Source organism: Solea senegalensis, linkage group LG19, assembly GCF_019176455.1.
Source record: "Solea senegalensis isolate Sse05_10M linkage group LG19, IFAPA_SoseM_1, whole genome shotgun sequence".
NCBI classification, from domain to species: domain Eukaryota; kingdom Metazoa; phylum Chordata; class Actinopteri; order Pleuronectiformes; family Soleidae; genus Solea; species Solea senegalensis.
In genome coordinates, this window is record NC_058038.1 from 3,199,720 (window position 1) to 3,226,071 (window position 26,352).

Genomic DNA, 26,352 nt, shown 5'->3' on the forward strand with positions numbered 1-26,352 from the left:
AGAGACTTGTTGTGTGAATGGGGTGAAGTCTGCCATCTCTGATTGCCTTGTTAATCAAGTTATTAATCAATTCTGACCCAGATAAAATTGATATAAATGACCAGAGATCCACAGTGGACGTCCACTGGCTGACATGGCAGAGCTGTGTGTGCTAAAGTGGGGGAGGATGTGTCGTGGAAACTGAAACAATTTGGCAGGGGAAGCTTTCATCTGGCGGTAAAATCTGATCATGGCAGGTCCGCCGGTGGGATGGCATGTCTCCGGTCATACGCCGTGTCATCGCTCTCCTCGCCGTCGCTCACTTCACCACCGAAAACCCTCTCCTCGTCCTCCTCGGTTTCACTCTCTCTCGTCAGTCGCCGCCGCTCCCGCTCCCTCTCTCTCTCCCTGTAGCAGCGAGGCAGCGTGGGAATCTGAGACACAAATGAGACACAAATGTGGACCACCTGCGTCGCAACTAACGAACACACTTGACATTTACAAATGAACACATCGTAAAAAACCTGAGGTGTTTCCAAACAGGTGTTTTCATTTTAGCTGAAAACATGCAGGGAACAAAGAAAGAACACTACAACGATGCTATTGGCCTCTGGCTAAGCCCCGCCCCTTTGTATATAAAATGTAGTATTATTAATATAAATTTGAATTCATATCCTTAGGTTTTAATGCTTGTAATGTGAGTGTAGTGGTTAATATTTGGCTTAAAGGTAGAGTGTGTAAAACTAAAAAGATCTACTTGAGTTGAAAGTTGAAGTGCAAATTTGTCAGAAAAAAACCCACATTTTGATATTTGACAATTCAAATATCAACAATCAGCCCCGACAAGATCGCAGAAACTCGAGTGCAAAGCGAGCATCAATAAAACTAAACTTAATGTCTAATTAAAATGTTTTTAACACAACACCACTTATATATAAATCTGCTTTATGTTGTAACCAATGACACAGTTATAACAAATAACGCAATGTTTTAATACATTAACAAATAAAGTGATGATATTACCAATTTAAACCCTTGTATAGCAAAATTAAAGTTACACTGTTTAACATGCAGTCTGAAGCAGAACAATGTGAATAAATACCTGGTTTTCATGGCTGGGCAGAGGACAGTAGCCCGACTCTGACCTGTGGAGGACGCACGGCGAATGAGTGCGGAAGGGGCGGGGAGAATGGGAGCATACAGAGCGCGGAGAGGGGGAGCGAATGGAGCGGGGTGACGGGGAGCAGACAGAAGGGGATGGCGAATAAGCGACTGGCGGGGAGTGGGAGAGGATGTGCCCGTGGTGGTTCTGTTTGGGTGGGCGGGGGGAGCGCGGCGGCAGCTCGGGCGGTTTCAGAGGGTCCATGAGGTCCAACTCTGTGAGGATCGGCGGTGGTGGGATGAAATCTAGCTCCTCCATTGGCGGGAGTATTTGCATTTCCGCTGCGTCAATTTCGGCGAGCTCCGCCTTGGACAAGTGGTCCACGATGCCGGCACCGAACGAGTCACCCACCACATTGATGGAGGTACGCATTCTGTCACTGAGTGGACAAACAGTATCAGTGTCAGGTTTACAAATGTCATGTCCCCTTTCACTCGCATGTGTCCCCCCTTCCACCTATCAGACACCTGACTCACAGCAGCCAGTCGACGGCGATCAGCAGACTAATGTCCTGAGTGGGCAAACCGACGGCCGTCAGGATCAACAGCATGGTCACCAGTCCAGCACTGGGAATACTGGCCGCGCCAACGCTGGCCAGAGTGGCGGTCATGCTGAGGAGAGATAAGACGAGACAAGACAAACATCATCATTCTCTGGAATGACATTATCTTTATTTCAAAACATTCAATGTTAAATCAAAACTATGGTTTAAAGCGTAAACTGAACCCCTAAACCACTTTTTTCGGGTGTATATGTATATGAAGAAAAACAGCATTGTCTTCTGCTTATGCAGGTACGGGTCTTGGGTCAGCAGCCTTTTAGCAAGGAAACCCAGACTGCCCTCAACCCAGCCACTTTTTTCTGCCAGCTCCTCCGAGAGAATCCCAAGGTGTTCCCAGGCCAGCCGAGAGATATATAATCCCTCCAGCGTGTCCCTGAGGTCTCCTCCCAGAAGGACATGCCCAAAACACTTCCCCAGGTATCTTAACCAGATGCCCAAACCACCTCAAATTGGCTCCTCTCGACATGGCGAACCAGCGGTTCTACTCCGAGCCGCCCCCCCCGGGTGGGGTTACGGATGGATCTCAAATCCGTCCGCCTGTCAGTTGAGGCCAAAATTATTAGCCCCCCAGGAATTATGGAACATTTTCCTAAAATTCTTCCCAACGTTTGCAGCATTGATAAAACTTGATATAATCAAACATTCACCAGTACTATTTAGTAGCTTTTGGTACATTTTGGATATGAAATACATTTTAAGGCTAGCAAATACAGTGAAAAATGGGGTGGTCAAACATATTAGCCCCCATGTGAATTTTTGTTTTCAAAACACACCCAATTAACCAATCAGGTTTCAAACCACACCTGTGCAGTTAATTGGCTTCCTGACAACACCTGAGCATTCAATCAGCATTAAAGGAATCCAAGGAACAGGGCACCTGTGCACATTGAGAAGGATTACTTTTACTCGTCATGCCAAAGACAAATTAAATCAGTCTTGAGCTCAGAAAGAAGATAGTGGAGGCTCAGGAGAAGGGGGAAGGTTATATTGCCATTTCCAAGCTTTTCACCACGTCTCGAACCAATGTACGTTGCATCATTGCCAAGTACAAAGAGACAAATTCAGTAAGAAACAAACCTGGGTGTGGTCTTTAGCGCAAGAACTCTGGAGAGGAAAATCGTCAGAGATGTCAGCAAGAACATCTGCCAAAATGATTGTTGCTGACCTGGCCTCTTCTGGAGTTGATGTTTCAAGGAACACAGTTGTAAGGGTTCTTCATCGTGGTGGGCTTCACGGCCATCGTCCGAGAAGAACCCCTTTACTCAAAGAGCGGCACATCACAGCAAGAATTTGCCCGTGAACATTTGAAAGGTAAAGATGTGTTTTGGAAGTCTGTGCTTTGGTCTGATGAGACTAAACATGAAACTGTTGGGCACACGGATGTGGCGTATGTTTGGCGAAGAAAGGGAGAGGCCTTCAATCCAAAGAACACAGTTCCCACGGTTAAACATGGTGGTGGGAGCATCATGCTGTGGGGCTGTTTTGCAGCCTCGGGCACAGGGAGCCTTGTTCGGGTGCATGGCATCATGAAAAAAGGAATATTATGGAGAAATCTGCTCGTAGTCTATCCTTAGGTCGTTGCTGGGTAGAAAAGAGACAATGACCCGAAGCACACATCAAATTGGTCCAACAGTTCCTTAAGGATACCAAAACCAAGGTCCTGGAGTGGCCCGCACAGAGCCCAGACCTCAATCCTATTGAGAATCTGTGCCGGGTGCTCAAGGTGAATGTCCATGCTTGGAAACCACGCAATTTGGACCAGCTGGAACAATTTGCAATGGAAGAATGGGCCAAAATCTCTCAGGAGACCTGTGCCAACCTAGTAAAGAACCACTCTAAGAGGTTGTTGTCAGTTGTGGCTCAGAAAGGGTACACTATTGACTATTAACGGCCAGGGGGCTAATCATTTTGGACGTCTCATTTTTGCCATTTCTTGTTTCAATTCAGTGTATCAATAAAATATTCAAACTTAGTGTACATTTTGTCTTTGTTATTTTGGAAACAAATGCAATATAAACGCTTGTTGTAAATGGTCATTTCCAGAGAGAAATCAAGAGTTTTGTCTAATTTCACAAGGGGGGGCAAATAATTTTGGCCTCAAGGTAGGAACAATGGACTGATAAAGGGTGAGAGTGCTGAGGTGGATCCAAGTGCAGAAGAAGATGGTAGGGGGAAAGGTAAATGCTCGGACAGAAGATGCTATTGGAAGAGGTGGGTTTTCAAGAGCTTCTTGAAGATAGACAGGGGCACCCCTATTCCTGTTCAGTGTTTGGTAGGTCGACACATGAAAAGAGTCTGGATTGTCTTGTGCGTGGTGTTGGCACCGCTAGACAACAATCCTTTGATGAACGGAGCAGTCGAGGGGTAACATAAGCCTTTAGGAGAGCATTTAGGTAGGTGGGAGCAGACCCATGAAGCACTTTGTAGGCTAAGGGTAGCCAGTGGAGCTCAATGAACAACTAATTTCGGTCATCACCCATCACCACTGCATCATTGCGTTTAATACGCCAGAATTTTTTACCCTAATTTAACAGCTTCAGAGTCAGTAACTGGAGGTCTTGCAAAGTCTTGCAAGAAACACAAATTGCTTCACAACTCTACACACACACCCCTAAGCCAGTTACCGGTTATAAGATCAAGGCAGCGATAGTGTTACTTTAGACGTTCATCATGGCAGAGCCGGTGAAAAAGAAGCAAAGGGCCAAACACAAAACATTGAGAATTGAAAAAAACAGAAATATGAAAAATGGATATGATGGTATATTGGTCGTACAATAAACTTTCACAAAACAAGACATTTGCGTCATCGTTTCAAGGTTTGGGAAATACGATCAACATTTCTCAACATTTTATGCACCAAACACCAAGTCGAGAAAATGACCATCAGATCATTTAATTATGAATATAATCATTGATTGCAGCCCTAATACAGTATAGCTTTTGAAAACCTGATGTCTGTGTTTTGCTCCTAATGTCTGCAAACTTTAACAAGCTATAAAAATACAAAATAATAATAAAAATACAACAATAAAACCCTTCAATGAAGAATTTGCCAACGTAGTCAAAGTAGCAAAGCCAACAAAGTACTTTGCCAAATATTTGGTGTACTTACTTACACATACGACTCAGCAGCAGAGATTCTGTGTATGTTCATAGGTAAATTGAAAACATGCCTAATAAAACTTTTTCTTTGCACTGCTGTTGAACAACTGGATAAGAGCTTTTTTCCACTTCAATCCAGGCTTCATAGATCAATGTCACCTCTGAGTTTCTGAATAATTTATTCCAAGGACAAACGCTTCGATTTAAAGCACAGTTATCAGCGCAAATATGGGCCGTGGAGTTGTCAGTAACCAGAACAGTCAGCGGTGAAACCGGAGAATAGTGGGAATCCCCCGGTTAACCGGGTTGAAGAGCCAATCAGCGAACTCGCCGAGCGCCTACGCTGCTGATTGAGCACGTCTGCTGCGCTGAACAACCGCCAAGAAAACCCAATAAACTCGCTATGTCAGAGCTTTAAAAAGTAACTGGGGACCATTTGGATTCAGAATGATAAATTCAGGGCATGAGTGACTTCGCATGAAACCTGTAAGACGACAAGACAGTTAGCAAACCTTTATTTAAAGACTAACTAAACCCCTGAAACAACTTCTTTTATAGGTGTATAGTGTATTGGAAATATACATAAAAATCAGTGTTATCTACTGCCTCTCTCTGGTCAAACACCAACATTCAAATTTTGACGTTGGTTTTGTTAAGTGGTGTTCCCACTGAGTGGAACTGTTAGGTTTGGGGATGATGCAATGAACTCATAGGTGACGTCACTCCCAGTCCCGACTTCCTAATAGCTCAATCTGCTGATCATTTTCCAGATTCATTTTGTAGGTTTCATCCATAAAATGCAGAAAAAATGTGTTTGTTTTTCTTTAAACCTAAAAATATTCAGTTCAGTGTCAAAAAAGAGCAAACAAATAAGGAAATATTCACATTCAGGAAGCAGAAATCACAGAACTCACTCCAATGGATTAATTGACGATCAAAATAATTGCTGATTAATTGAGACATTGATGGATTGCTTCAGTTCTTATGTTGATAAATAATAATAATAATGATAATACAAAGGTTCCATACAACAACAGCCTGGTATTTCCATGTGTTAAATTTGAGCGGTTTATACACGAAGCGCTTGAAGAAAAAGCAAGTGCGTGTGTTTGAAATTCGGCAATGATGAGAAGTTCTCAATGGCCTTTTGTCAACAACAAAACAAAACTTTTAATGTCTCATGACTTAGATCCTTAATGCTCAGAAGAATGCTGCTTGTCGTGACATGTCTGCAATTAGAGGAATTATCAGTTCATGTTGGTCCCAGATGTGACTCCAGGCTCCAGGTTTGGACACCGATCAAAAAACTGCGATATTCCCCTTGTCTAAACTGCTGCTCGTCAGATCTCAGCGCTCCGCGTGTCACCGTGCGCCGTCATTTTTTTGAACCCACCAGATTCACACGGCACATGTGGGTCTTCTTTTTCTGCACCGCAGATGACACAAAAAGATATTTTTTGGATTTTGGTGGTAAACAGACGAATAATGAAAAGACCATCAGCAGCGTTTGTGACCCGCGGCCTCAACGAGCCCGAGTCTGATCCAAAAAGGCTGGTTCCAATTTCTGAAGCCTCAGAAATTGGAAAATGACGATTCCCATTACTTCCTCAGTGCGTCCTTCCTCCAGCTTCAAACTGGCCCCTCGGCTCCACCTAAAAAACTCATGTGGATCACATGAACATGTCTTTTGAGTTTTTGGTTATAATTGTCACTTTGACTCGAGGGGCAGAAGAAGGAGTTACGTAAGAAACGTTTTATGCAGCTTTGAGAGTTACGTACTACGTAACCCCGAGCAATCACTTCCACTTAGAACTCAGTGAGGAGCAGAGAAAACAACATTCTTTCAACTATTTTTAACTCTAACGCAATGATGATATTTTGTCATGTGGCTTTCTAGTTAGTGCCACTAGAATATTGATTCATTAAATATATTTTATTTTTTAGATTCTAAGACATAAACAAAAGGAACTTTATATCTGTACTCTACTCTCATTTTGCTTTTAGAAAATGTGTTTTTAAAAAACATGGACAAATTTTAAAAATACAGAGAAAGCAGAGGAACTAATGCTACACAAAAACTTCACAACATACTTCATGTTGTAATGTCACTAAAACATGTTACCGACAATACACAATAATTAGGTTACTAAAAATGTTACTAACATTACAAAACAATTATGGTTACTAAATATGTTGTTCACAAAAAAAAATTACTAAATCAAATAAAGCTTTGTAATTTTACAAAAACATGTTTGTGACATTACAAAAAAATTACTTGGTAACAAAAAGTGTTACAAAATGATGGAATTTCACTTAAATATGTTACCTACATTACAAAAGAATTAAAATAGGTTACTAAAAGTAAAATTAGAAGAAGGAAAATTAATTTTGTTACCTAAAAGTGTTGCAAAATGTAGCAATGTTATATAAACATGTTACTAATGTAACAAAAAAAGACTTATGTCAGATAAAAGTTGTAAGATTACAAAAAACATGTTACTCACAAAACAAAAAGTAATGTTACATGATATGACATAATGTTGAAAAGCGATCAATAAAGTCTAAATGAATCTAATCTAATCTGAAATAATGAATACAAATAATGAATTTAGGTTACCAAAAATGTTACCAACCTCAGAATTTTTCTTTAAAAAATGTTTTAAAGCCACACAAAAATGTGAAAATTACATTACCAAGAAATGTTGGTAAATTTACATGAATGTCGTTTTTTTCTTAGTGATTTAATTTGTATTGCCATACGTAATTACAGGACGTCACAAAAAAGGGAGAAAGAAACCTCATGTTGTAGATGTTTCAGGTCAAGAAATAAAAATTGTGTGGAGAAAAACGGAATGAGAGGAATTGGGGTTTTACCAACACAGGAAATTAGCTTTTTTCTTTTTTGTCAAAATAATCGTTGGTAAAATAAAAGGTCCTTTTTCCAGCACTGCAAGACTTTATGATGTGATGTTGTAAAACTGCCAGGGAAGAAAAATATGGGATGGAGTAATAATGGCGGTGGTTAATGTAACACATACGTTAGGCCTTTTATCACTTTCACCTCCTGTGTAGAAACTCTGAAACCCCTGCTGTTTTTAGTTTCGCTGACGGAGCAAATGCCACACACAGAAGAACCACCTTCAACATCGCGATCAACGTGTCAGGTACGGCACATAATATAACACACATATAACATTTAATAATTATTTAGCCTTGAAGGAAACGGTGCTCAGCCCAACATTAATGCTTCATACATTTTCTTTTTATCGTATATGAGAGGTTTTCTGGATCCAGTTACAGTTTTTCACCTCTGCACCTGATCCATCACGGCATGAAGCGGGGGGTGTGTATGTCAGGGTTTTTTTTTTGGTTGTGGGCAGTTTCAGCCATTGTTTTACCACAGTTTCCTCCGATTCTGACGTCAGAGACGTGTAAGAGAGATACTCCAGGTGTGGTTGTACGAGGTTCTGACTCACACATGTCTCCCCCCTTCACCTAGAAACCCACACACATAAATCATGGCTGCCAACAGCTAAAACAGCTATTTAGACACTTAACAAAGGGCTCATATACGAGTATGATATCTTAAAAAAATATGTTTACCACTTCACCTACAGTCGGAAACTTTGTGACCGCTCCGCACACCAAAGCCCATTGAAAAAATCTGCGATTTTACAACACAGCACACAGGTGCTGTTGATCCACTGCTCCTCCATCAATATGCGTTCAAATGTCATTGTGTATTCAGTGTTTAAAATCCTTTGTTTAGGTTTAAGTCAACGGCACAAACTAACGAAACAAGGCAGCAGTCGACTGGCAGCCACACTGAGCCCCTGCGAGCTAAAAACACAGATTTTTGCCCTGTGCTAGAAAAAAGTTAATGTTCCTACCATCTGCCTTTGCCTGAGAAATCTAACATCAAGTCTGGCTTTAGAAAGACTAACTCAGGAAAACAAATCCTGTGAATTTAAAGACATTTGGGAAAGATTCTTAGATTTTGTTAAACATGGTGATATTGAAGATGGTCTGTAAAAAATGTGTCTGTTTAATGTGAACATTTTAATTAAAAAAACATTTTTTTCAATGGAGTTTGGTGTGGGGGAGTAAGGGGAGTCACAAACTTCAGTTTCCACTAAGAAAAGGATGTTCAACGAAAAGATAATGCAGTTTAAGATTAGAGCTGCAACTATTTTGTTATCTGTTGATTAATGAATCAGTTGTTTGGACCATAAAATGTTGAATTTTTTTTGTTACATGGATCAAATAATCCAGACAATATTCACATTTAAGAAGCTGAAACTTTACTAATGAGTTAATACATGAATCCAACTAAAGATATTGTACACTTAAGTTGGAGTAGAGTGTGTTGGTTACACAGGAGCTGCTGGTCTACTGCTGCCTCCTGTGGTCAGTTTGTGTCACTGACTTAAATCTGAATGAAGGATTTCAAACACCAAAGTGACAAAATAACACATTTGAACTTAGTGATGAAGGCAGCAGTGGATAGCAACCCCTGTGTATATATTGCTGATTTTCTCTATGCACTTTGGTGTGGGGGAGTGAGTGGTTTACAAACTTCAGTTTCATGTTGTAAAATTCTGTCTAACAGTGAGATAAAGACGTGAACATGTTCTTAAGATGTGGTAAACTTGACTTTTACAACAAGAAACAGAAGTTTGTAAACCACTCACTCTCCCACACAAAAAAAAGAAAACTGATGATTTAAGCTCACAGGGACACAGGAGCTGCTGGTCTACTGCTGCCTCGTGTGGTCACTTTGTGTCACTGAGGTGAATCAGAACAAAGGATTTCAAACACCGAAGTCACAGAATAACATATTTGAACTTAATGATGGAGGCAGCAGTGGATGGACAACTCCTGGTAAAATATTACTATTTTCTCAATGGACTTTGGTGTGGGAGAGCTAGTTGTTTACAAGTGACACATTCTCAAAATGTCTCGTTTTGCCCACAAACTAAAACGATTCCGTTTTAATGATTTCTTGTTATACGGAGCAAAGAAACCAGCAAATATTCACATTTAAGAAGCTTCTTTTAATAATGAAGAACCCTCAAAGAACATATTTTTAAGACTTCAGCTGGTGCGGATCTGCAATATTATGCCATTTATACTTCTCTTCAAAGCCCTGTTATCTCACTACGGCCACAAAACCTACCTGACCGTTACAATCTGTCCACCGTCCAGGGTGATGTCGTTCATCTGGGCGATGAAGATGGCCGCCACGGCCTCATACAGCGCGGTGCCGTCCATGTTGATGGTGGCACCGATGGGCAGGACGAAGCGAGTCACGCGCTTGTCGATCTTCAGGTTCTCCTCCAGGCAGCGGAAGGTGACAGGCAACGTACCGGCGCTGAGGAGACAAAGAGGACAGGTTGCAGATGTACAGGAAGCAGCAGCGAAGACTCTGCTGAAGGACATAAAATAGGTGGACAGGTGGTGAAAGACAGAAAAGACACAGTGATGTTGAGGGAAATATGAGTCGCTCCTCCTAACAGCTGGTGCACAGGCCACTGTTGCAATACTCCACCATGAGCGCAGGGCCGTAATATAATTAGAGAAAACATTGATAGGATTTACCCACATTCACTGCAGCCTCAGTAACGTGCCAGAGTGACAGACAGACAGACAGACAGACAGACAGGGAGAGTTCCAGGCCGAGCTGAGCGAGGCGAAGCGTGATAGAGTGGGGCCAGTTTGGCTGGTAATAACTAATCCTGAGGCTCAGACGCGTCATACAACACAAGACACGTGCATCTGACACAGACCTGTCTGTCTGTGCTCAGCACACATTTGGCTCTGCTGTCCTGATATGTCATAGAATAGAATAGAATAGAATAGAATAGAATAGAACTTTATTGTCCACCAAGGTGGACATTTGCCTTTCTCTCACCAGCATAATAAACATTAAATGGAGAACATAGTTAAAATCAGGGTTCAAATTATAATCTGACCTCAAATAATTTACGTCAAACTAAGATAAATCGATCCATCCATTTTCTACCTGAGGGCTGTGGTGGTGCACAGCTGACATAGAGCGACAGACAGGGTCACACCCTGGACAGATCGCCAGTCCATCACAGGGCCACACATAGAGACAAACAACCGTTCATTCACACACTCACACACCTAATCCTAATCCCCAAAACTGCATGTTTTTGGACTGTGGGAGGAAGCTGGAAGAACCCGGGGAAACCCAGACTTTGAATACAAAAAGATTTGCCTGTGTGCTTTAGGTTTGGCCCTACAAACTCACCGCTGTGTTGTCACAACAGAACATCACTTTCTCTCTCTTTCTCTCTCTTTCTCTCTCCCCCTCTCGTCTCCTCTGTGACTTGCAGCGATATTTGAGCTTGGCTGAGATGCATTCACTGACGCTCGTCAAGATCCGCTCGCGCACAGCATCCACGCACACATACACACATTTCCCCCGTCGCTAATATTTTTAGGGACAATCTGGCTTTGTGACCGTTCATACACCCTTGGTTTTTGGTTATATCTCTAATAACATTGGCTCCACGTGCAACTCGAAACACAGGTTAAGATACAGTAAGAGGTGAGTCACAAGAAAGAAGAAATAGAAATAAGAGAGACTTTGTAATAGACTGACACAACAAAAACTTCTCTTTGCTACAGCTGTGGATTAAAATCCCCGTGGTCACTTTGGAGTTAAGAGTTAAGAATGCATTTTGCACTTGGAATACATTTTTTTTTTTTGTATACATTTTTGGTTGCTGGGGTAACTCTGTGGCGCCTCAAGCTCAGAGGCTCAAACTGACAGAACAGAACAGGGGATGGGAGTTATATCTGCCAGGATACTCTCCGCTTCTTTCAGTGGGGAGTCGAGGCAAAGGTTTACTGGGATTTACCAATGACTTGTTTGTATTTTTTGCAGCTGAGAAGGCCCGACCAGGCAGGAAACATGGAAAGTAAGAGACGACTTTCGACAAAGGGTTTTGTACACCACTTCCAGGATGGATGTCTGGAGTGGTTGTGTAAATACAGATCCTGCCTTCGGCCTCTGTCACACCACGCCAATCAATCATAGTAGCTCCAACAGCTGCTGGACGAGTAGTAAAAAGAAGCATGTGACACACATGTGTTAACACATGCCAAACACACGCACACACACTTCCTGCAGGCTGTCATACCTGCTGGCCGTGCCCAGCGCCGTGATCCAGGCCTGGAAGATTCCAGAGTAGAATGTGAAGGGGCTTTTCCTGGTGATGCCGAAGAAAATGGCGGGGAGGATCAAACCGCCGTGGATGGCCAGGCCCACGATCACGGTCACCATGTACATGCCCAGCTGCCGCGCCACCACCTCCAGGTTCCCGATGGCCGCGATCTTTCCCGCGATCAGAGAGGCGATGCCGACGGGAGAGTACCTTAGCACGGAGACAGAAGTTTACGTTTTCATTTTTATATGATAAACTACTTAATCTGTAATATTTGTATGTGTCATTGTGACTCTGCTCCTGCTGTGTTTATTTTGGCATGTTTTTCCATTAATTTCTCAATTGTTCTGAAGGAAAATGATTATTTATTTCCTCTATTCTCTTTATTTATTTGTATTTTCTTTTACTTTACTTGTGTACACATAGTTATTTGTGTATATACTGGATGTGTGTATCTTCTTTTACATGTTTATTAAACTAGATTTATTTCTCTGTTCTTCATTGTATAGGTTCGGCGTCCTTTTCTTATTTGAATTTACACATTTTTGATCGACATGTAATCAGAGATGATAGACTAATACATTTTTTTTTTTAAAAGGGAAAGAAACCTGAAAATATTTACATCTGAGTCAAAACATTTGTTTCTACACAAAGAAAACTCACAGCTAATGATTATTTTAGTAGCACAAGTTTGTTAATAAACAGAAAAATGTGTAAAACCAGTTTCTGTGGTTTGTCAGCTTCTTAAATCTGATTATTTTCTGGTTTCTTTGCTCCGTAAAACAAAAAACGTCTCTTCTCGACTTCTTCTTGTTGAACATTGAGTGTAATACCTGCGCGTTTACGTTTATACTCAGGAAAGGCGTTGTTCGCAGACTTTGGTCCACACTAAAGTGACTAGGCCAGTATGTATGTGTGTTTTTGGCTGAGAATGTTGCTAAAGCCTCATTTTCTTTAAAAAACGTAGTGACTTTTTTAACCATTTAAATTTGGTAAAGTGGGGAGACAAAGTCAGAGGAGACAAAGAGGACATATAGAAGGCTCATTCCAAACATTTCTTTTTATTTTGAAATGATCACAGCCTTATATAAACCCTCCTAAATGTTACACGCGATACCATTTAAAGAGATTAATTTGTCAAAGGAGACATTTTCTCTACACGAGGACATGACACATTCTTGACTCTCTGGTTTCCCAGCTCTGCCGAGCAGTTGTTGCTGAACACGTGATTGCTGTGGGACATGGGAATAAAAAGCGGCAAACCCCCCCCAAGATCTTCCTGGTCCCGTTTTCGAAGCAGGTCCCGTCACGATGAGGCTGGCATCCACTGACAGTTGTTTGGTGGAGGTTTTGCCGCGTATATGACCTGATGGATGTGTTCCCCGTATGATGCGTGTTTTTGTATACACTGCACACTGTGTGTTTGGCTCGCTCCACAGGCCCGTGAGTAATCTGTTTATACTGAGTGAGTGATACGAACAAGGACACGATTCCTTTGGTGTCCAGCTGCACACGTAGACGGCCCGCGAGGAGACAAGCATCCTGCTGTTTTTCGTCCAATCGCCTTGCTTTGCCCCCCTCCCCGCGCCGCCCCCTTCCTGTCCTCGAGTGTCATGACGCTCTCCGTGTGACCGGCCGCTGTGTTCTGCGAAGCCTCAAGGCGTCATGCCGCTCTCTAAAGGGGGCATGCGTCTGTCCACGTCCTGCTGTCGCCCTCCTGCCCACATCTGCTTTCTGCTCTGCTGCCGTTGGTGGATCCATTACATTCTGGAGATCCTCCACCCCGCCTCCCCTGGGAGCCTGCAACATTGTTCCAGGCCCTGGCTCCTGCTACTCCCCGGCATACCACAGACTCCAGCATGTCCCAGGGAAACCCTCTCTGTCCATCTGTCCATGTCCTTCACTGAAACTCTTTACTCCCTCTTCCTCTTCCCTGCTTCTCAGCCCTTTTACTGTCTTGACCCCGTTCCTCCTTCTCCTTCCCACAGTTCTGTGTATCTCGTACACAGTCTTCACCATTATCCATCACTGTCACTGACCTCCTTGTGTGGTATCTCCAGAATGTCAAAGCAATGCAGCCGTTGTCCAACGAAGAGCAGAGACAGAGACGCGCTTTATGCCGTGTTCCAAACACACACAGACGCTGACTGCAAAATTTCAGCCTCGAAAACCCCGAGTATCTTCGAATGTCACGTTCAAACTTGATTTTTTGGTAAAAAGCGACAGCTCTGACGCAGACAGACAAACACACAGAGAAGACACAAAAAACAACACTGACCACATGATCATGGAGACCATCGTCATGATGATTTCATTCAGGATGTTGAAGAAGTCACACATGACCTTCCCCCGCTCGCCCATCCTGCTCATGCAGATGCCAAACGTGATGAAGAAGCCGATCAAACCTTGAGGACGAAACAGACCGAATGTGACGACTCACGCAGCTTTACACGCACAAGGCAAACTCTTTCATTTCAATAACTTAATAACAGAGGTTTTATTGGTTTATTATGTTATGATTGATGGTATGTAGTGCCTACAGTCAGTGCAGGCATGTTAAAAGTCCAATTTCCGTCAGACTAAGACACTAGTTAGTTGGGCTAACAGACCTCAAATTACTCCTGTATGTATAGAACCTGTTTCTTCTTCTGCGTGCGACGATGAAGCGAAGACAAAGCAAAAAACACTTACCAAGAACGTTCATGCCCCATTTATACTCCAGTTTCTTCCTGTTCACTAGAATGGGCTCAGTCTGGTTCGGTGCAGGAACGGACACTGTTTTCGCCACCGTCTGAACCTGGAGATGAAAGACCGACAGTCAAACTCACACAGCGTCCAAAAAATTGTTTGGTCCACAGAATGTCAGAAAATGCTGAAATATGCTGATTGGTGTTTCACACACCTGGAAATGATGTCTTGTTTTGCCCACAAAGAAAAATTGTTCAGTTTTAAAAATCTGAGAAAACTTGATTGAATTAATCCTTGCACCTACTACTGATGTTATTCCACAGCAAAAAGGCAAAAACATGATACTGTAGATCTGAAAAACTTGGCACCGGCACAATAAAGTAAAAGGTTTGTATTTGACAGAAAAACCTGAAGAGGGAACAAGACATCCTCACATAAAGACAACAAAGAGGAAGAGGAGGAGGACAGGACGGGTGAAAGGTTGAAAAAGGGAAGGGACGATTCCTTCCTGCTAAAGCAATTATGTCTTTTATGACCTCAATGAATCCCCGATGAGTACAAACAATAGACGCAGTAAAAGTGAGATGAAGACAGAGGAGAGGAGAAGGAAATAATAAATACCACAGAGAGGAGAGAGAGCACAAGTCCACAAGCTCATGTTCACCAGCTGATGCCTCTGCCGTGGTAAATAAGGATATGGTGTTACAGATGTAAAGAGATTAGCAGGAGCAGAAGGGCTGACCCTCACAGACGGGATTGAGATGTGGATTTTAGTCGAGTTTAGTTGTTGCTGTGGTTTTCAATGTCAGGACATTTTCCAATACAACTCAGATTAATGTCCCTCAAACACTGAAATATGGTTGGTAATTTAATTTAAATTCAATTAATACAATGCTTGTGTAGTTTATTTAATGTGTCATGACTAAACACTGTTTTAACAACACAATCAATGCAACATATTCCATCTTCAGTCGAGTAAAACAGCAGTTTATTTACGTTGTAGAGTTAGAAATCTAAATCTCAGGAGGAAAAAAGTTCAGATGAGAAGATAAAAACCCACTCTCGCATCTACACAAAGACTTCTGCCTGGGAAAGAAATACAGAATCTACAAATCTGCAAATCAAACAAAAGACTGAACAATATGTAGCTTGATCATTTGTGAGCTTTTTTAATGGTGGGATGTGAACGTTTTGACCTCATAGGACACGGGCGGTAGCTACATATTTACTCTACAAACCATATTTACCCAAAAATATATGACATAACATCTTGAAATATTGAGATATTTACACTTCAAAAGGCCTCTCTTTCAGGATTAGACATGCGGAGAATGTAGCCTTGGCCTTTTGGTTCAAATGGAGTCAAATGAAGTAACACATGTCGAAAAGATTGCATATGAAGTCTGGAGGACAAGTCGAGTCTCCGGAGGATCGCCAGTCGTTAACAACTCACTACAGCTCCGTCATTCTGTCAGAAACACCTTGAAATGGTCATAGTTATGTCTTCAACTGTGACCTTTTCATGAAAACTTGATGGGAACTGTCTAAAGGTTTTCATGCAGCTTTGAAATCTGATCATTTGGACAACATCACTGTGGATTAGGTCACTTTAATAGAGAGAGTCAAATCAGTGGTTGCCAAACATTTTTGGACAGTGTTTAAGGAATTGCAGAAGCTAAAATGTCAGTTCTTCGTGGTATTTGATGATTACAGATGTCAGTTAAAAAGCTGGAAGTTGTTCTATGATTGGTATGTTAATGTTTGGTGCAAAGGAAGAGGCAGAGAGATAAAGCCACGGTACCTGTTGGAAGCAGGCCTGCACCAGGTTCTCAGGGAAGAGGTTCCGGATCAGGTCGAGGAAGGCATCCAGACTGCTGACCTCCTGGTTCCTTGGGGCTTGGCTCGACGTGCTGCCCCCCCTCAGTTTGGGGTTCCCTGGGTGGATTCCCAACACCAGGATGACCCCGAGGACGGCAGCAATGACAGTGGTGGACATGTAGTAGACCATGGCTCTACTGCCCATCCTGCCACTGGAGCGGGCGTCTAAACCAGCCAGTCCTGAAAGACAACAGAGGGCCGATCATCAAAAATAACTCGCTTTTCCTGACGCGGTCCTCTGGGGACACCAAGTCACATGACACCAACAACACTTGGCGTCAAAAATTTAAGGATTACTATATATATTGAACAGAATTCCCAACATTTAATTTGGCATAAAAGACACACTGAATCCAAACAATGGTTTTACCTACACGAGCATGTGTGTGTTCTGCTGTACATTTGACACACACCTGTGATGAGACTGGAGATGATGAGCGGCAGGATGAGCATCTTCAGCATCCTCATGAGGATTTCTCCGGGGAAGGAGACCATAGTGAGCGTGTTGGTGTCTGTCACCTTTGTGTAGCGGAGCAGCATCCCAAACACCGCGCCCATGACGACCCCTGAGGAGAAGCGGGGACTTTGTTAGTTATTTTTTTGGAAACAGATAAAAGGGACAGTTGTTTTTTTTTGTTTTAGTTGAAACATAAAAATAACTAAATAAATAATATATTTTTCATGTTGTTATGGTGTCGATAAATTAAGTTGAAGTTGTAAATGAGGGCCACATTTTTCTTTTTATCGGAAACTATTAGTTGACAGAGCTTTGGTCTCAAACACATTAGTGGACATAAAAGCCGAATTCTATGGCCTCCCAAAACTGTTTGCTTCTTAAACCCGACATGACTAATGAGAAACGTGTAGCATAATGTAAACGGGTTTGAATCCGTGTGACAAATGATGGACAAAAATAACACACTTCTCCACTCTCTGGGGCCTTTTTCTTTTTGTGTGGACAAAGAACACAGCTATGCAGAAACATACCAAAGTGTTTACAGAGGCAGAGCAAAGACAACAACAAGCCTGAGAGGTCTCGTGGGAAAAAGATCACAGACTCTGTACATTCAGGACCGTGCCCGTTCATATTCACAAACGGCTTTAAAACCGAAAACCACAAATGTATGAACAGCTTAATCACTTAAGAATGTGTGGATTAGGGACGTCAAACTATGGGAAACCGAAAAGCTGGATGACTTAACTTTTATTGCCACTACATCTATTTTTCATTAGCTGGTAGAGAGGTTGAGGACTCAGTGAGACGCAAACCTCCAGCAAGACCATTTTTATAAACCCTTTATATCTGAAATGTTTACATTTTGATCCGGAAGAACTCTCTGGATCTGTATAGAACTACAAATACTTTTAAAATTCATGTATCTGTACTATTTCTAGCAACTTGTACTTTTACTCCACAGGATCACTAGTCTGATTGGTTGTCGGTCTATCCAATTGTGTACAGAGGCATTTTGATCTACATCTGTTGGCCACGCCTCTTATCCTCAGTCTAATGGAGATGCGGGCTGGCCTTAGCCAGCTATCAGTGGGTAAACTAAATGTAGTGGGAACATACTTGGGTGAGGGCTACACGGTTGGTGTGGTGGTTAGCACTCTTGCCTTTGCAGCAGGAAGACCAGAGTTCGAGCCCTGGTTGGAACTGCATGGAGTTGGCATGTTCTCCCACAGTCCAAAAACATGCAATATGGGGATTAGGTAAATTGGAAACTCTAAATGTACCCTAGGTGTGAGAGTGAATGGTTGTTTGTCTCTCTATGTGGTCCGGGTTTGTACCCTGCCTATTGCCCTATGGCACAGCACCCTCTGTGACCCTCCTGTGAAAGATAAATTGGTAGAAAATGGATGGCTGGATACTTGGGTATTCACCTACTCATCACAAAAAATTCATATTGATTTGTCAAAAAACTGTGGACAGGACGTCGCCAACAGTGGGACAAACTATTATCTTACCCATGACAGTGAGTCCCAGCAGCAGGTTGTGGGTGTCGCGGCTGCAGTGGCCGGCGTCTTTATACGCAACCTCCGTGTTGTCATCTCGCTGGCTCTCCTCTTTCTCCTTGGCCTTGTTTGCGTTGGACTGGTTTGCCGTCGCCTGGTTTGTCATCCTGCCTGTGGAGACAGTGGGTGGAACAGGTTTTTGCACCGAGACACAGAAAACACATGCATCCACGTCCTTAAGCACGTGTCGGTCCGTGACTCTTCAACTCATATGTCAAATGTGAAGACGGGATTGTTTACAGGCCGTTTTTAAAACATTCTTCTCCTGTGGGCGACAATGACGCTGGTTGGTCTTATATGGGGATTAGGGACAACCAGGGACACCTATCACTCACCTACATGACAAAAATCTCCTTACAGTATTTGGTTTAGGTTTCCTCAGGGAAGTACAGGAACCCAAACACAGCAGGCGATGGTTAAACAGGACATGATGCAATAACTCAGGAGATGTAATCTGTGCATCGTGCTCTTTAAATGGGAATGGCATGGTGCCAGAATCTAAACACAACACAGTCAGAAGCTACCGTCAAAGAAAGCGATAACACCGATGAGTGCAGTGAAGAATGAGTCACGAGACGTGGGCTCAGGCGGTCGGACCGTCTGTGACTGACAGGTTTGACCAGTCTAAACACAAGTTACTTAAAGCTGGAATCTGGGACCTTTATGTACACGTGACGGTCCAAATCCTCTGTCAAACAAGTTCATACGATATTTTTTATTTAAGTTTTTATTCTATTGAAAATAAACACAAAGTAATTTCTGAATTTCACCTTGTTTGTACCCCATTTCAAGTGCACGTACCTTTTTTTTCCATCCAGGAAAATTGCTAAAATCTTCTTTGTGCTCCCTCACTTGTTTTGTGCACTGTTTTTTGTTTGTGGGTGGGCCTTAGGAAGCTGCCTGCTGATTGGCTACTGATATTTGGAGCGACAGCTTAATGGACCGGAAGTTGTCACAGGCTTGGAGTCGCTGTCGACATCCAAGAAAATAATGATCTAACGTCAGATTGTCAGATTATAAATGTTAAATACTTATTAAAATTATTTTGTATCTTCAAACAATAAAATACAATATTTTTGAATGATTAAATCAATATTTTATTTGCTTCTTAAAAAGTGTTGTTAGAATATATTGACACAAATATAATCTTATTCCATAGAAAACCTTAACAATATTGATATTCACATTCATTAAAGCACACTGTTTTCATTTGAACTCTCACCCTAAATCCTAAAAACGCCCGTCAAGTGTAAACATTATTGCTGGAAAGGTTTTTTTTTCAGCTCCTGCGCTTCAACAAAGCATCGTTCCTAAAGCTATCACATTCCTCACCAGCATTAAATAATTACCCCAACTTGACGAAATCCCTGAACAAGCAAGAATGTGTCCACTGTGCAATATCACTGCACATATCTTCTCGACAGAGACCCCCACCAACATTAGTCGTATATAAACACATCTGGAGAGCAGCACGCCCACGCCAAAACCCCGTCAGATGTATGAGTGTCACATTTACAAACAGACTGACTCACTGAGTCAATTGCAATCAGACATGATTATAATCCATCAGCTGAATGGATTCGATTTCACACGTCCACCACAAGTCCAGCGTGACACGGGGGGGGGTCGAGTGTGAAAGGTGTTACCTTTTCGTTTTTGGTTTTGACCTCCACTCCCGCTCCCTCTGGTCATATCTCTGTCTCGTGCATTCACCAGCCACCAGGTTCTGAAAAATGTTACATTTTCAGAGGCGGAGAATGTCCGGCCAAATTTCAATTGCAGAGATATAATCCTCAGGGAGGGAGGGGGGAGGAGGTCCACTGTTGTAGTCCTCACAAATCCTCTTTTCAATCCTTATGTCATTCTTAGCATGAACGTTGTTCTGTAACGTCTGTCGACCGCATGCATCACTATGACGTGATGCATGAGAGAAAGTGGAACGGAGACAGAGACGGTGGAACGAGCGGCGTGGAGGGATTTCGCCTTTTGTGGGTGGCTAAAACCAGGTGTGGACGAGTACAGCTCTCAAACACAAAAAGGGTTGTTAATCTGTTACATGCGTTGCAGAATAATACAATCAGAAGAGGGAATGGCACAATGACAATGGGCCAATAATTGATTTCAAGGTAAAAAAATGTAAGGTGTCAAAACCAGTAACACAAGGCAGGGTTTCTCAATCCTGACCTCCTCGGTGCGAGCTGATGAAGGTATATGACAATTTATCGTGCGTTCCAGTTGCAGCCAGAAGTCAGAATTGTGGTTAGGATTTCCGGCTCAAGAAGTTGGCTCAACCTCTCCAAACCAGACATGGGGTTCTACTCATACAATCGCCAGTATTTTTAGTATTCATTTTAAATTAATTTTACAATAGTTTGTGTGCCAAAAACTGTGTAGAGCGTTGCTAGCGATGACAAGACAGTGACCTTTCCCCCAACTTCTCTGGAACTGGAATGTGATGTCACTCTAAGTTCTGAACCTCCAACCTCTGGTGTAAATGGAACGCAACATTAGAGCATCGTAAAAGTGTATAGCGAACAGCTTGGATGACAAAGTCCTCAATTTTTCATCGTCCCTCTGGTTTACCTCCTTTTCCATTTCCAACCCTTCCCTTTGCGGTCCCTGACATGTACGTATAACATCCTGTATATTTCTTACTTGATGTTATCACACTGCTGGACCTGCTACAATTACAGATGATCGGTCTGTTACATCTTTTGAACAGCTTAAATGTTAATGAGACATTTTGTGCTGATCCATTTACCACCAAGCTACATAACCAGCAATTAAAAAACATAATGTTCTAACTAAGTGGCAGACATTTTTGTGTACTGGTCACATGGGATGCAAATGTATTTCTTTTTCCAATATTCGATGCCAATCAGGTCAGATAATCCCTTATCGGAATAACGCTGCATGTCTCATCTCTAGGAGTGAAAGCTGGATAGGTCAGGGGCAGGCCTTGAAAAAAATAAAGCAAGAGCATGTGTCCTACTTGGAGAGCGGTGCTGAGGACTGCAAGGACACACTCAAGGAACTAAAAGCTGTTCTGCAAATCTGTCTTCCTCTCTCCACCCCTCAAAAACAGACAGATTATTTTCCCTGCTCCAGGAAAAGTCAGAGCTGCTTCCAGATGAAATGTAGCCGGCTGCTAAGAAGCAGCTCTGCTCAGCTGAGGAAACCAGAAAGTGAAGACGTTTGTTGCCATTTTTCCCTGAAAAGCTTTCCACGAAGTAAAAGAAACAGATGCTGTTCAAAGTATCAGCACAACAACAAAGGACTTGTAGTAAATAGGTTTGTTGCACCATATTACAAGTCAGCAAGTTCAGATCGTTTGGTCAAGGAGCTTCTAGTAAATCCTGGATTTTGGAGCAACATGAAACAGGTATTACACTTCAATGCCAAGAGGCACAACCCTTTGAAGAGAAGCCGAGAAGGTTTTTGAGAATTCTGGAAACAAATGTCAGTGGTGAGAGCAAAAAGAGCCAAAAAACTCAAGGGTTTGAGGGTTGAAAAGAGAGAAAAGAGAGTGTCTCCCAAAGTGACCCGGCAAAATAATGGAGGGTGCTTTACCGTAAACACCTCAGATTGGTGATGATGACCTACGGAGGACACGATAACGTCACAATAAGTCATGTACTTACGACACATCTTCTTAATCGTCATGGTTTCCAGGAGGAAGAGCTGATGACAGAACGAGTTAATCAACCAGGAGGAATTTGCTCACTGTAAATGAGCCAACATTGCTGCTGTAGTTGAATGTTCACACAACATGAGAGCAGAACACGAACAAACAACTGCAGATTTCAGCCGAGCCCCACTTATATTCATCCACTTTAACGATTCAACCAGGTCTAACCAATCGTGGACGTTGGTTTAAGAGATCAGACGGATGTATGACGTCTATATGCAGAGCAATACCTCGCCACACAATCTGCCTGCCCCTGATCTCAACTCATACTCCTGGAATTCTTTGATAATCTGTGACTGTTCATCTATTTAGAAATTTAGGTATCAAAAATCAAACTGCAAACTCCGCCCCCAATAATCATGCGCAACTTAAATTTGTTTTTGTAGAAAGTCCACGAATATTATTACATAATTACAAGAATATTACATAAAATTCTTGCACATTTGACCTTTCATTTTTTTTTCTTGTACATTTGAAGACAATACTGATAATAATAATAATAATGATAATAATAATAGTAATAATATATAATTGAAACACAAAATACTTTCAATGGCTGATAATTGCAGTAAATCCATAAATGCTGCTGGTCTCATAATTTCAGACAGCTTTAAGAGAAAACGTAATCACTGGAACGACTACATCATGATGATGTCATGTAAATGTTTATGAATCAGTAATGTCTAATGAAAATATTAGACACTGTTCATATTGACAGATCAACTGCTCAGCAAAGACATGAAACTGACTTCCACAATGTTCACCTTCGCTCTGAATCCCTGTCTGCGTATTTTATAAATATGAATTTCAGTGTGTTGTCACCAAGTAGACATCTGTGTTTGTGTGTTTGTGTGTGTGTGCGCTGGTGTCTGATCGTCTCAGAGGATTATTTCCAGTGGTTGATTGTTTGGTGTGAGCTTTGCAAAGGGATCGAGATATAATCCCAGCCCCACCCCACCATCCTCCACCCCTTCCACAAAGAAAGGCAGATGATGATGATGATAATGATGGTCAAAGCAGGGCTACAACACACACTACACGATCAAACACACACGTAGCTCGGTGAATAAAAACGAAATTGCAACTTATGCTGTGTTTCCATCATGGCACAGTATGGTTTGGAATGGTAAAGCGCTGGGTCCGGCTTGTGTTTCAACTGAGAACAGTACCTTCACTTTGTAGGCGGAGTGTGGACTGTAACCGACGACAACGAATGACGGCACGGAACTGGACAACAACAGACAATAATGGAGGACGTCCAGCGTCTAGTTTGTGGCCCTCTGTCTCAACAAGACATCAAGCTTTTGTATGAAAATAGAAGACACACTGGTCGCAAAGTAGTGACATTTTTATGTCGCACGGTCAGCTGACTTGTTGTACCGTACCATTTTACCCTGGCAGCCCAAGAGACGGGTGCCAAAGAATGGTCATTTTGGTTCCGAATGGAAACGCAAAGAAATACGTATCCGTACAGTACCAAACTGAACCAATCATGGCTACCTTGTGACTACCTTGACCCTAAGTTTCTGAGTCAAGTTAGAGTGTTCAATTAACAATGGGGATTGGGTGACCAAGTTCTTTCCACTTGGCTATAGGCTGCCCTTATATAAATATACTTATGGGTAGTATATTCAAGGAACCCTACTAAATATTACACAATGGACCTTTAAAACACATAAACACGTTGCAGCTTTTCTAGCTGTTACAACCCGGGAACTCATAACCATTTCAACTGTTTGTGTAGTGACCACTTTCCCGCCGTTGAAAGGGATGTTCCTTTATGAGTTCTTCCCCACCAATAAACTTCTGGAGACGCAGATATTCAAACACACACACACACACACACACTACTCACTGTCCACCCAGCACAAGCAGAGATGAACCTAATGCCCTCAAACATATGCATTTGAGTGCCATTAAACACGTGTCTGCGTCACGGCTTCGGCAGCAGCACGGTTAAACGCTGCATATTAACCCTTTCAACAGAGGTCAGTGTCAATCACACGTGGGTGAGTGCGCATCCTCGGGTGGCTTGTTTAACACCGTGGCGGATGGCGGGGCCAGCTCCATGATACATGCTTTATGTATGTTAGATAGATTATAACACTGCTTTTTTGTTTGAGGAAAACCGTGTATACAAAAAACGTTTATGTATTACTTAACAGAGCTCCAGGGCCGACATCATGCAATCCCATCATGCAACACCAAAACAACTCCATTTTGGCAGGAATCATCTGTAGCCATATGAAACCAGCTGTGTTCCCATCATGGTACAATTCGATTTGGAATGTAAAGCCCTGGGTCAGGCTTGCGTTTTGACTAAGAACAGTACCTACATTTCGGTATTTCTGGGTGTGCGCTGTAACCGTCAACAGACAACAATGGAGGAAGTCCACTGCAGCTCTTTTTTCCTGCCTGGTTTATGGCTGTTTGTCTCAACAAGACGTATCTAAGCAGCAGCATATGCTTTGTTTCCATCATGGTACTGTTCAGTTTGAAACGGTAGTCCTGGGTCAGACTTGCATTTCAGTTTTGTTACTTTTACTTGGTAGCTGGTGTTTGGGCTGTGACCAATGGCCACGTAGTGCGACACCATACCGGCGTGACCTCAAAGAACAACAACATCAAATTGGAGACAACAGACAACAAAGGAGGACGTCCAGCAGCTCCTTTTTTTCCTGCTCAGTTTGCGGGTGTTTGTCTCAACAAGACTTCAAACTTGACTGCAAGGGAGTGACACTTTTCTGTCGCCCAATCAGCTTGACTGTTGTGGATGGAGCCGGTCTACCTCCACACTGACCGTACTGCACCATTTTACTACCCCAAGGGAAGGATGCCAAAGACTGGAACAATTAGGGGTGGTTATTTTTTATACTATTCTTCATGGAAATTCCAAAAATAACAAAAGATTTGTCATATCGGAGGATCTCGCTGTATTTTCCAATATCAAATCATTTAACCCTTCTGTGTGTCACAGACAGGATTTGACATGCGTACTTCGCATTACCGTAACTCCCATAGACTGTTTGTGATATCTAGAAAATCAAAAAACTATGGACGGGCGATCTTTGAGTGTGTGCGTATGAAGTGTCAATGAAAACATAAATAAATAAATATACTTGGGCTTATGTGTGATTTATTCTTCATCTGTGTGTGTGAGCATGTGTCCAACAACTGCTCCCCCCCTCCACCCCACCCACTCCCTCTCTGAGGCAGATAATCTGAGTGTTTTAATCTGATGTTTGAACTCCTTAAGCACAGACCATCTTTCACATCTGCTCTCTTCACCCTTGTAAAGCTCTGCTATTTATAAACTCTCCGTTTCTCCTCTCACTCTCCTCCTCTCTTTCTCGCTCTAGTCTTCTCTTTTCTTTTCTTTACCCTCCTCCTCCCTCTCTCACCCTTTTCTGATCTGTCTCCTCTGCAACTTCTGCATCGCCCCTCGCCGCACGCAGCAGGACTGAATTTCACAGTCTCGGCGCAGTAAATCCATCTTCTCGTTTAGGTCTTAGAAAAAAAAAAACCTGCTCTGTGATCCTGAGGCTGAGGTCGACGCCGATAACTGATAAGATAAAATGTTCAAACAAGAGATTTAAAAAGCAACAAATCACTTGTGCAGATAGATCTTTCTATGATTTTTCTTTTTCTGCTGCTCTTCAAACACACAACACTTCATCTTCAGGACGACGGAGCACTAAAACAAACCCCACTAACTGGTTTAAAACTCAAAAAGTGAATAAATGAATGAATGAATGAATGGATGAATGGGAGGACACTGGTGAAAGAAAGACTTACCTGCTGTGTGACTCTGTCCCCTGTCTGAGGAGAGCGAGGCATCGGGGGAGAGAGAGAGGAGGGATGTGGAGATGAAGAGGCGACGCGAGGCGAAGTCACAGTCTTTGCGTCATCTGAGGGAAAATTTACAGATTAATACGACAGCTTGATGCACTGATCTCACCCTCCCTCACTCCCTCCCTTCTTCCCACCTCCCTCCCTCCCTCCCGCACTTGAAGAGTTCGACCGATTTGGGTTTATCTATAATTGAAGCCAATCTTCAATTTTACAATTAAAAATGATTAAAAAC

The 26,352-nt window shown here is 42.4% G+C and overlaps 1 protein-coding gene across 3 annotated transcripts; it reads right to left on the minus strand.

Annotated features, from left to right (window-relative positions):
* On the minus strand, positions 1 to 26,168 carry slc1a9 (solute carrier family 1 member 9). Of its 3 annotated transcripts, none has more exons than XM_044050062.1 (11): positions 26,064 to 26,168; positions 18,533 to 18,691; positions 16,978 to 17,130; positions 16,488 to 16,744; positions 14,690 to 14,795; positions 14,277 to 14,403; positions 11,975 to 12,208; positions 9,982 to 10,176; positions 1,618 to 1,752; positions 1,082 to 1,520; positions 1 to 413 (listed from the first exon to the last, which is right to left on the minus strand). In XM_044050062.1, exons 2-11 carry the CDS (start codon positions 18,684 to 18,686, stop codon positions 228 to 230), a joined length of 1,986 nt encoding a protein of 661 aa, XP_043905997.1. In that variant the 5' UTR covers positions 18,687 to 18,691; positions 26,064 to 26,168; the 3' UTR covers positions 1 to 227. The 3 variants fall into 3 exon arrangements, with proteins under 3 accessions (XP_043905997.1, XP_043905996.1, XP_043905998.1); XM_044050061.1 differs by lacking the exon at positions 26,064 to 26,168 and adding an exon at positions 22,222 to 22,348; XM_044050063.1 differs by lacking the exon at positions 26,064 to 26,168 and adding an exon at positions 20,227 to 20,241.
* Positions 26,169 to 26,352: the final 184 nt, after the last annotated feature.

Excerpts from the sequence above, each read along its gene's own strand:
- slc1a9 (XM_044050061.1), bottom strand. The coding sequence starts at position 22,243 with ATGACGATTAAGAAGATGTGTC. Across the intron at positions 18,692-22,221 it reads GACGATTAAGAAGATGTGTC|GCAGGATGACAAACCAGGCG; the intron begins GTAAGTACATGA and ends CTGTCTCCACAG. Across the intron at positions 414-1,081 it reads TGCCCAGCCATGAAAACCAG|ATTCCCACGCTGCCTCGCTG; the intron begins GTATTTATTCAC and ends TTTGTGTCTCAG.